Raw genomic sequence first — 11,396 nt, 5'->3', positions numbered from 1 at the left:
TTTGAAATAACTGGAAAACATCTCAGTTTCACCACATCATGAATGGCCTTATATGTACAGGGGAGGGGAAAGGGGAGGAATACCAGGAGCAAGACTAGGTCCCATTGGTTGTATGTGGTTGTGGTCTGACAGCCAATGACTGACCTCAAGCAAGGACACCTCCCCAGCCAGCCTGGGGAGGAGGGAGAATGAAGGAAAAAAAAAAAAAAAACCCACCTGTTAAGAATTTTATAAAAGTTAGTGATTAGAAGGACTGGGTCTCTTTGCCTGCAACCACCTCACCAGAAGCTTGTACCAGCAGAGGCACTGCCCACAAACAAGTAAGTATAATAATTTCATTTCTAAACTGTAAAAGCGGTATGTATCAGCAGCTGAGACGCAATATGTTTATCTGAAGTGGGCTTGGGGAGTTGTTTTTGGTTTTGTTTTTATTTTTTTGTTCCAGGAACAGCTTGCAAGAAGTAAGCACTCAGCCATTCTGCAGTGATCTTCCAATGTGACCCATTTGCTGCTAACACTGGCTTTCTAACTTAGCTTAGTCACTCAGAACTCCTGGAGTAAGTGAATCCTTAGTCTAAGGGGACTACAGCAATAACATACCTGCATTGCTTTCTACTGCTTTGGTTTGTATGTGTTTGCTTATGCTTTTGGAGTACATAAATTTATGTTTTGCAAGGGGAAGAAAGAATGACTGGAGAAAGCAGCTGGTCCTGACAAACACCAATGCTGGCAGAAGTGTAATTATGTGTGTTCATTGTGCAGCTTCTTCTGAACTATTAGTGCGGTAGCATGGATGAGATTCTCCGGCAGGGGATGTAAGGTAGTCTGAAACACATGAAACTAAAGCTGCTTTTGCATTAGGTTGTAACCTTTCAAGTTGTGAACAGCCAGCTTCAGGAAATTGCTCAACAAACTAAAATCCTCACTGAGTCTGTGATCCTCCATCACTTTCTCAACTATCCCATGTGCCTGGTACCCAAAACTATTTAGCCCACCTGAAACTCTCACCACTGCTTCCCCCAGCCTCCCCTGCTGACATTACAAGCCTTGAATTCTCATGCATGTCTGACAGCATTTTTTTACCTTCTCTGAGAAGAGCCCAGCCCTGAGAGAGAAGCAGCTTCACCCTAATGACCACGCTTATTTCCAGGAAACCAGTTTCTTGCCACCCCAGCAACCTCTAGCCATCATGAGTGCTCCAGGAGTGCCCTGCACTGACTGCAGAGGCCAGGTCCCTAAGTACATAGCGTCCTTTCATACTCGCTAGAGAGATGAAATGGGGGTACATTTGCTCAGGGCTTGAGTATAGCTCTGAGGCTAATGTGGGAATCAGGACAGAGAACTGCATCTCGCATACTCCAATCCACTTGAGATAGGATGTTGAAGCAAGGTCCCTAGACAGAGCATGAAGATGGAAAAAACCTTGTTCCCACCCTCATAAGAGAGAGCAAAAACCAACCAGGCAATTTACCATCATATATGCCCCAAAGGACCTATCAAGATGGGGAAATTAGTATATCAATCAAAAGCAGCATCTGCTGCTTTTTCTAGGTGACAGAATTCGGAGTATCTCTTTTTGTCCCATAACCTTGACTCACTTTTTTTGAACCCAGAAATGAAACATTTTGCTATACTAAAAACCTTCACTCCTACTGCAAAGATGGAGAAACATCCTATTCTTCCCTCTGAGCTCCTTCATACAGGAGGCACTGCTGCCACTTCAGCTCCCTAAAGCAAGTATGCACAGAGTCACAGGGTAATTCAGGCTGAAAGGGACATTAGGAGGTCTGTAATCCAACCTCCTGCTCAAGCAGGGTTAGACACAAGGTCAGACCAGGCTGCTCACAGCTTTATTCAGGTGGGTCTTGACAGCCTCCAAGGATGAAGACACCACAGCCTCTCTGTCAACCTGCTCCACTGCTTGGCTGTCCCAATAGTGAAAAAAAATTCTTCATATCCAGTCCGAATCTCTCTATTTTCAGCTTATGCCTGTTGTCTCTCACTCTCCCATCACATGCTGCTGTGAAAAGCCTGGCTCTGTCTCTTTGATCACCACTCTGTAGGTATTGGGGGTTGCTGAGAGGTGCCCCCGAAGCCATCTCTGCTCGAGGCTGAACTAGACCCAGCTCTGCAGCCTTCTCCTCGCAGAGCAAGTGCTTCAGCCCCCAACCTTCTTGGTGGCATCTGCTGAACTCACTCCAATTTGTCAGTATCTTTCCTGTACTCCAGGGGCCCAACACTGGATGCAGTACCCAAACGTGATCTAAAGAGTGCTGAGCAGAGGGGGATAATCCCTGTCCTCCCCTGGCTCTCTGGGCCGGACCCCTGCTCACACAAGATGCTGCTGGCCCTCGCTGCTGGCCCCTGTTCAGCTTGCTGCCTGAAAGGGCCCTGGGCCTTCCCAAAAAGCTGGTCCCCCATCCCACTAGCCCTGGTAGGATGGATCACTGCCAGGGCTCTGCCCCCCAGGAAATGGCTGGGCATTTGTCCTGGCTGAACTTCATGGTGCTCCTGTTGGTCTCTTCCCACTCCCAGTCCGGGCTCCTCTGGGTGGCTGCCCAGCAATCAAGCATATCAACTAGTCCTGCCAGCTTGGTGTCATCTGCAGGCTAGATAAGAATGTGCTCTGTCAGCAGGAGGGGGCCAGCTTGCCCAGCCGTTCATACTTACCAGTTTGCCCAATGTCCAAGTAACCAGACTTACTTAGAAGTAGCTTTTTAATGGAGCTCCGCAGAGAAGTGAGGCCAATAACTAGATTTATCCACTGTAATGAGAATATAAGGTGTATAACTCGTTATGTGTCAGTCAGATCAACACTATGCCTACACGTGATGGGCTAAACTTTTGAATGCTTTTCATTCTCTCCATCAACTGTATTTATCTACTTATATAAGCAACTTTTGCTTCTTCAAACCCTCCTATTTGGAAGCAGAATCTCCTGTGTGCACAGTGCAATGACATGCACATGTGGTTTGTATTGCTAACTGTCAGAGATGATGTTGAAGGGCTGTGTTTACTAGTAACTGAACAGGAAAAGCTATGTGCATGGGATACAAACGGTATTTTCAGTTTGGTCCTGCACTTTTGGAACGAATTTTATAAAAGAAGGCAATGAAGAGATCAAAGATAAAAACTTACAGATTCTAATCCAATCTTTTCCCATCTGCAAACCAGGACTCAGGTGAGATTTTCTCTAAGATTAGAAGATGCCAGTCACTTGAGGTGGTTGGAAAGAAAAGATGCCAATGAAGTATTAATGTTTCTAAGATGACCTGAAGTGGAATGTAACAGTTTGTTCCTTCTGCTGTTCGTCTTGCCTCTGCCCTTTGGTTCTCATTATTAATATTAACAGGATGCAGTGCTTGTGCTGATATCCATGAAGATATTTCCCCTGCAGTCCTCCATTATGGTAGCTGAGAAAAACTTGAGACTTCAGCAGTACAATATTTACTTTTACAACTGTGTTGTCCCCTTTCCCCCTACCTCCTGCTGGTCACAGGCTGGGGGCTGAACAAAGAACTTTGCTTAAGGAGCTGCTGAAGCCTGACAAACACTCAAGGTAGCCATAAAGCTGGGTTTTTTTTGTCCATTCTGTGCAGTTTTATTATTTTGGTTTTTCTTCTACTATTTAAAAATGTTGCTTAAGCAGTTACCACAAAGAGAATACATTGTATTCATACAATGTCAAATCAATGTGAAATCACTTGAGTTTGTGACACTGTGATACTAGCCCACAGCCTAAAATGGGTAAATAAAAATAAAACTTCTTGAAAAACTTTAGTGGTGGGACAAATCCTAGATACTGTTGCTGAGATCGCAGTTCCTTCGAGCTTTTTCCTGCCTGGAAAAGTTGTCAAATTAAACAAATAAAGTAGAATAACAAGGCAAATAAGCTTCGTTCTTGGAAGGATAAAATGAGCTGTGCCGCTTTGGCAGCCTGGGCGCAACCATTTTTCTCAGGACGTGTAAGGTGACGTATCCAGTTCTTTAAGGGGGGACATTAATGTTTGTGTGTATGTGGTGAGAGTTTACTCTATACAAGGCAGCTGTATGAAGTGTTACTGAAGTGTAAGACTTCGCCAGTCCCCTTTAAATGCTCAGAGCAGTACCTTACAGCAGAAAGCCTTTCTGAATCCAACGGGGAAGATCCTCAGAGATTACGTTCCTCATGAAAGAATCACAGAAAAATAAAGTCCTAAATCAAGGCTCCTTGAACATTCTGGACCTTAGAGCTATCATTAGCTTTACAACTGGTCTTTTGCACTCATTTATTCACCGTTTGAGTTAGAAACACTGTGCATTTTATTCGTCCTTGTAGCTCAGCAGGGTAGTTGGGAACCACTCATCATGGCCTTACAGATCATTTTGGAGAGCCTTTTGGCAGATCTCCACCTGCTCCTTCACACTCAGTGGGATACTTGTGTGGAAACTGGAACTAATCTGCTGTCTTCCAATTCATCATTGTGGAACTATACACTGTATTGCTTCAGTCTCTCAAAGTACTCACTTGGACCAGCATTATCCACTGAAAACTCCTATTTCCGTATTTTGGCAATTTGCTTTGCAGGCTGGTTTTGAGTGATAACTGTCTCTTTGTTATCTTTATGCAAACACTGGAAACAAGCAAGATACAACAGACATTAGTCTCATTGCTTATTGCATTGCTGGAGAGAAGGTATACCCGTAGTAGTAACATAACTAGAGTGACTGATGATCTTGTAATTCAGCTAGCTGGATTAAAGATTATCTGGATACACCTACTTGTGCTGTAGCACACCTCCAAACTGCTACTCTGAAATCCCATTACTGATTTAGCAATTCATTAGCTTTGACCTTGGACAAGATCGTATTCTTGCCAGATCACAATTTTCCAGTCTTTTCCACAGAGACTGTGAACTACTGGAGTGATTCCTCAGCATTTTGCATAGCAATTTCTTTAACAGTGCTATGGTTTTGACCGAAGTGCTTACAACACAAACTACTATTACAGTAATCATAATAACAATCCAGTTTCCTATTTCTAAAAGTCATATCAGACACAGAAAGCAGGTGAGGGATCAGGAAGGTTACAGGTGAACCTAATTAGCTACACAGCATAAACCATAGCTCTTCAAGTTCTTTTAGGTGGGCCAAACAGGGTAAGAGCTGGGAGTGATGGAGTTGTGGTCAGCACTGTAGAAGGATGCTTCCCAGAGCTCTGGCCACAGCCTGGCATACAGAGAGAGGAGTTCAGCAAAGCCTGCTTTTGCAGTACCACAGCAAGGCATTTCAGCGCTTGGAAAAGGAGGGAACCCTTCCTCATTTGATGCCGTCTTCATCACGCACTCCTTCAAATTCCCTCTAAACCTAGAATGACTCACCATTGGTAAGTTGCATAGGATGAATTCCAGTCTCAAACAACTCACAAAAAGGTAAAGCAGATATCTGGACATTGCATCTGACTGGTCTTGCTGACAGACAATGCCATTTGAATCTTCCACAATAACATTACCCATATCAAAGTACCTTCAACTATAAATCAGAGACACAGATTTATAGCTGTCACAGTACTGTGTTGGCATTGTTGCCAGAAAATTTTGGCACCATTTGGCATGGTGCACAGAACTCCATTACCCTATCATGAGTAGCAGCCAGATGCATTCTCCCCATTATGCCCTTCAGCAGGGAGGGCAAAACAAGGATTCCCTGGCAACATAATATCTGTGTGCAAGGAAAGAGGATGGAGGACTTCACTGCACACATGCTTGTACGGGGAGACATATTTGCTGGCCATCTCTGGCATATGGTGAAATGGGAAATGGCATGTTCTCACTCCCCTCTGAGGCTGAGTTTGGGAATAGAAAATGCAGATGCTGCCCAGAGGCCTGCCCCTCTGGAGGAAAACTTGTTATTGGAGAACCTTTGTGTGGTTTTTCATGATTCATGCCATGGATTTTATCACCTGCTGATAAAAACATAGGTGTTGCTTTAGCTATAGCGTATGACAAGCAGAGGGAAGAGAGTCTTTATGTCTCAGGCTCACAGGCTTATACACAGAAGGAAGTAACTTGGACTATTCAGATGATCTGAGAAATTGTAATTTAATGCCATATAATGAAAACTGTCATAAGATCAAGCATTCTGTCATAACAAGACAGAACCTGGATTTCAGGTGTTGCATATCGGCAGCTGGTAAGCCTCTGCCACAGCTGAAAAGATAGAAATGTGTGGTGAATCATTCTAAATCCTCAGGTCTTATATTCAGTAAGAAATACTCTACAGTTCTGAAAGCTGCGATGGGGAGGAGAGAATTACAAAGCAAAGCAGAAGGGTGGAGATGGAAAGGCAACTAGACGTAACAGCAAATACTGCAAACACAGGCCAGGGAATGGGAGAGAGGCATTGTTATGAAACATGTAAAGGTAAGCAGTGTGATAACTGGCATTCTTCTGATTGGTACCAAAAAAGTTGTAAGTGCTTTGCAAAGAAGTTTGCAGAGTCTGCAATTAGCATACTTGATAGTCTGGTGCAAGTTTTTATGACAGACTGACCTTCCTTTAGTCTCTGAGCAAATCCATATAAAATACAGAGTCTTTCCCACTTCGGTTCTGGAAGGATGTGTTAGGATGTGGCTCCTGCATTTCTTTCTTCTAGTTTTGCCACCCACACCAAGCCAAGAAGAACTTGAATGGATTTCTGGGCATGTGCCTACGATAACATGGATCAGACAAGCACTGAGAGCCCTCCAATAGAAATAACCCAAGTGGTGTCTCTGGTTCACAGTTTGTGTATACAGCCTCCCCCAGCTTGTAACAGTAATTCTCTTCCACAGGTAAGTCAACATGACCCACCAATTCCCAGCGCTGTCTCCAGAGCAGAAGAAAGCTCTTTCAGACATTGCTCAGCAAATTGTGGCTTCAGGAAAGGGGATCTTGGCTGCAGATGAATCAGTGGGTGAGTTCTGGATATCAATCAATTAGCAGTACCCAAGACTTCTCTTAAATTTGCTTCATCTTTGAAATCAGTGGAGTAAATTAAAACCACTTAAAAACTGATGACTGAGCAGGAAAAACTCGGCCAGGCAGGGCTGCATCTATAACAACAAAGCTGAAAAACTATGGGCTGAGAAGGGAAGCTCTGAACTGAAGCCCCAGTTCATTACTACATACTGGGACAAGGAAGCCAGCCAAGTCTAATATATATCTCTGTCTGACCTTTGTCCACCTCACTAGGTACCATGGGGAACAGGCTGCAGAGGATCAATGTGGAAAACACAGAGGAGAATCGCCGGGCTTTTCGAGAGATCCTCTTCTCTTCAGATGCTTCCATCAACCAGAACATTGGGGGAGTGATCCTCTTCCATGAGACTCTCTATCAGAAAGACAGCAGTGGAAAGCCATTTCCAGCTCTCATCAAAGAGAAAGGCATTGTGGTGGGAATAAAGGTGAGTATTTGTACATGTCTGGCTGGCAGCATACTCCAAACCCTGTTTCCAGTGAAAATTACATATGGGGCTGCACTCTCTCCTGCCAAACACTATTTTTTTTTTTTTTTGTGCTTGGTTTTAAAATCCCTGGAGGATCTCTGCCACCATTCTCTGCATTGCTTTTGTACAACTAACCAGAGGCACATTTGCATTTGATGCAGGAACTTTTCATCTACCAACTCCCATCCACTCACCATTCGCTGCAATTAAATCCCTCCATGCAGTAACCTAAATCCAGTCCTTTCAGCATCGGACAGAGCTCTTGAGCGGTTCCCTGCAGCCATCTACACATTGCGCCTTCTTTCCTCTTACCCAATTCACTCCTTTTCTTCCCCTTTGCTGCAATGTTTCCCTCCTTTGCACCCTTAGCATGTTCAGCCCCACACTTTACTCACTGTCAGCCTGTAAAGACAAACTAGCCGTGGGTAAGAAGATAAGGATGAGACTGATCTTCATCTCTCTGTAACCCTTCCTGTTTTTCTGGTCTCCACAGCTAGATAAAGGCACAGCACCCCTAGCAGGAACAAATGGAGAAACCACCATCCAAGGTAAGGAGAGAACTAAGGAGCCTAAGCTATGACTGATGCAGCAAAGGCCATGGGGTGACTCACCTGAGTCGCAGGCTTGGCTGGTGTCATGACACTTTTCAGAGCTATGTCCTGAAGAACTGCTCTCAGTGGAGCACTGTTGTTTCATCTGCAGGGCTGGATGGACTGGCTGAGCGCTGTGCCCAGTACAAAAAAGATGGTGCTGACTTTGCCAAGTGGCGTGCAGTGCTGAAGATCACCAGCACCACACCCTCTCAACTCGCCATCCAAGAGAACGCCAACACATTGGCACGCTATGCCAGCATCTGCCAGCAGGTATCTACCCTCCAGCAACCTTTCCTGAGACACTGTTGCCCCTTCTCACTGTTCCCTGTGGGAACATGCTAGGTAACTTTAAAGGCAGATCTCTGTGAAGGTTTTGGGAAAGATGAGGAAGAAGAGCAGTGCAACAAGAAGGAATACCAACAAAGTCGGGGTAGACAACAAGGACAGTTTTTTCTTCCACACTCCCAAAAAATTCCCTGTTTTTCTTTACTTAGCATGGCTTGGTGCCCATTGTGGAGCCAGAAATCTTGCCTGATGGAGACCATGATCTCCAGCGCTGTCAGTATGTCACAGAAAAGGTAAGAGATTCCTGCCCCTCCTCCCCTTCACAAATCAGTAGCTAATCTTATGCAGAGTTTGTGTTCACAGATCCCAAATAATCTTGACCAAAAAGGTACTTCATAACTGCACCACAAAAATGAGTTGCTCACAGTCAAATAATGAATTAATAGCAAATGCCACAGTAGAATCCCTGCGTTTGGATTTCCACTCAAACTGCCAATAGAAGCATTCTCAATCTCAAAAACATGGATTGGGAGCAAAAGCACTTACCCCTCTTTCAGTATCTCAGTTTGCAGGGACAAATCCAGTAAACAGGAAGAGTGGTATCCTGGTCATCTCAAAAGCAGTAGTATCTCCAGGGCGGCAACCCCTGTAATAAATTTCATGAGAAAGCAAAGTTCAATTTGATCTTCTCACACTCCCAAGGAATAAGCTGTCTTCCTACAGCAGGTTGAGGTGAAGATTTGAGCCGAGGTCTGTATTTAATCCTTCTTTTTTCAGGTTCTGGCTGCTGTCTACAAGGCCTTGAACGATCATCACGTGTACCTGGAAGGGACATTGCTGAAACCCAACATGGTGACGGCTGGGCACTCCTGCCCCAAGAAGTACACCCCTCAAGATGTAGCTGTAGCAACTGTCACTACACTTCTCCGCACCGTTCCTGCTGCCGTTCCTGGTGATTCCTGATTCATTCCTACATATCCATTCACACTGTCACTCTTGCTGGCCTTGCTCCTACATCTGACACGCTTGCTCCTCTGGCACATAAAGGTCAGGGATTGCGGTGACTGAAGCACTCTGTTTCTAAGCCTTGAAACCTCTTTCTTGCAGGAATCTGCTTCCTGTCTGGAGGTCAGAGTGAAGAGGAGGCTTCTGTCAACCTGAATGCCATGAATCAGTCTCCTCTGCCTAAGCCTTGGAAACTGACCTTTTCATATGGGAGAGCCCTGCAAGCTTCTGCCCTGGCAGCATGGCTGGGCAAAAATGAGAACAAGAAGGCTGCACAGGAGGCCTTCCGCAAGCGGGCACAGGTACGAGGCTTCCCCCCATTGCAGAGAGGAGCTGCTCACCATGAAGGGAGACATGTTGTCACCTTCCTAAGGCTCCTCTTGTTCCTGCCCCTCCTGGTGCTTCATGTTCATCAGGGATGGTAGTCTGTGATTTTTGCCTCACTTGGTTACTCCTGCTGGCTTTCTACATCTGTCTTTCTTACTCCAAGCTAACTGGTTTCCCCTCCTTTTTCTTTCTTTTTCAGATTAACAGTTTGGCTTGCAGAGGACAGTATGTCATGTCTGGGAAGACTGACACAGCTGCCATGCAGTCACTTTTCACTGCCAGCTACACCTACTGAAAGTGCAGGAGCCTTTCTTGGTCCTGTCCCTCTTCACAAGGTGGAAGATGTTCAGAAATGAAAGAAAACCAAGGAAATATAATTTCCCTTACCCTAAACAAAACTGGAGATAAAATGGATTAGCTTCCTCTCCACCCTTTGCTCCCACAGTTTACCAGGAGAATATTCTTGTTTCATCTGCTCATTCCAAGGAAGGGGAATTCTTTCCATACAACAAACAACAGCTGCCAATCAATCACAAACCCGCTCTCCCTCTGGTTTAAACTTAGTCCCCAGAACAGTAGGCAAATTAAGTAGTTCCCTAGCAATTCAAATACATACCCTTGCCCATTACTGCATTTTGCAGACAAAATCCTGAATTACAAAACCTGACAGTGTCTTCAATCATGGGAATAAAACAGTAATTGAAAACTAATCTCTATCTCACAATTCTTGATTCCATATAAACTTTACAGTCTCTTTCACGTGTCTGTGGTTTTCAGTAGCCTATGCAAAGATTAAGTCACAAAGCGTTATTGCTAGTGAGCTTGGAAAACCCTGAGGAGATCAAAGGGAAACAATCAAATAGTGATAGAGCTGTAGATATTAATCCTGCTGACTGAAGTCAGACAGACACTGAGAAAACTTGAGAGATGTATATGGTGAGCCGTGCACTGGACTCAGGCCACAGATAACACTACCTTCAGAAGCTTCTCGCATCTCTGGAGAGTCATGGCTGGTGTGATGACGCTGCTATATACTGAGTTAGGGTTGCACAGGTTAACTTAGTGCTGTGCAAAGACTAGTTTCCAAAGCACTTTTTTAAGGTGGCATTTTCCACAATAATTAACGTAAAACATGCAGGGGAGGATCTTGGCCCACAGTTTGACCTTTGGTATGTTGCTAAGTACTTGTTAGAGATGTAAGCTTTGTTAGCTAAAGCACAATTAGACAGCTGTCATGAAAAAAAGACATAAAAGGCAGAAACAGCAGACCTAAGGTTATACAAGAACATTTGCCCGGCAACACGCTACACCAATCAACTATCGACACCCTGGAGCAGCCCACCAACCAGCAAAGACCATGCATCCCAAAAGACAGCCCCCCTCTGCCTTCAGGGCCACCTGGGACCAGCGGGAGCTACACTGCTCTGCAGGCTGCTCCTGCCAGCAAGGAAAGAAAGGGAAAATCACTGCCCTGTAACCTCCTCGTGCTCTTTGCATTAGTAACCACTCTTTCACCCAGGCGATAAATAGCCAACCTCCTTCACATGGATCCAATAATTGTGTAATTAATGCATGCATTTAGTTTGTCCTGACCTCAGTCATGAATGAAGAACAAGGGACTTGCCAAAAAATACTCCAGGGCTGGTATTGGAGTCAGGAACACCACCTCTTTTCTGGTTTGGCTGTGGTCCTGTAGGTCTCCATGCACCCGAGTTCTAATA

The 11,396-nt window shown here is 44.8% G+C and overlaps 1 protein-coding gene across 1 annotated transcript; it reads left to right on the top strand.

Moving 5' to 3' along the window:
- Positions 1–288: 288 nt before the first annotated feature.
- ALDOB (aldolase, fructose-bisphosphate B) lies at positions 289–10,385 on the top strand. Its single transcript, XM_009822016.2, has 9 exons — positions 289–320; positions 6,812–6,933; positions 7,212–7,423; positions 7,959–8,013; positions 8,168–8,328; positions 8,553–8,636; positions 9,121–9,295; positions 9,451–9,650; positions 9,875–10,385. The coding sequence occupies exons 2-9, from the start codon at positions 6,822–6,824 to the stop codon at positions 9,968–9,970; spliced, it is 1,095 nt and encodes a 364-aa protein (XP_009820318.1). The 5' UTR covers positions 289–320; positions 6,812–6,821; the 3' UTR covers positions 9,971–10,385.
- The last annotated feature ends 1,011 nt before the right edge of the window (positions 10,386–11,396 follow it).

The sequence above is a fragment of the Gavia stellata genome, chromosome Z (assembly GCF_030936135.1).
Source record: "Gavia stellata isolate bGavSte3 chromosome Z, bGavSte3.hap2, whole genome shotgun sequence".
In the NCBI taxonomy this organism is placed as follows: Eukaryota; Metazoa; Chordata; class Aves; order Gaviiformes; family Gaviidae; genus Gavia; species Gavia stellata.
The sequence above is the reverse complement of the archived record's forward strand: the minus strand, read 5'-3'. Positions and strand labels throughout refer to the sequence as shown.

What these genes read in the sequence shown, in the direction of transcription:
- ALDOB (XM_009822016.2), top strand. Translation starts at nt 6,822, where the DNA reads ATGACCCACCAATTCCCAGCGCTGTCTCCAGAGCAGAAGAAAGCTCTT. An exon ending in TGGAGAAACCACCATCCAAG is followed by an intron (nt 8,014 to 8,167) that starts GTAAGGAGAGAA and finishes TTTCATCTGCAG; the next exon opens with GGCTGGATGGACTGGCTGAG. An exon ending in ATGCCAGCATCTGCCAGCAG is followed by an intron (nt 8,329 to 8,552) that starts GTATCTACCCTC and finishes TTCTTTACTTAG; the next exon opens with CATGGCTTGGTGCCCATTGT.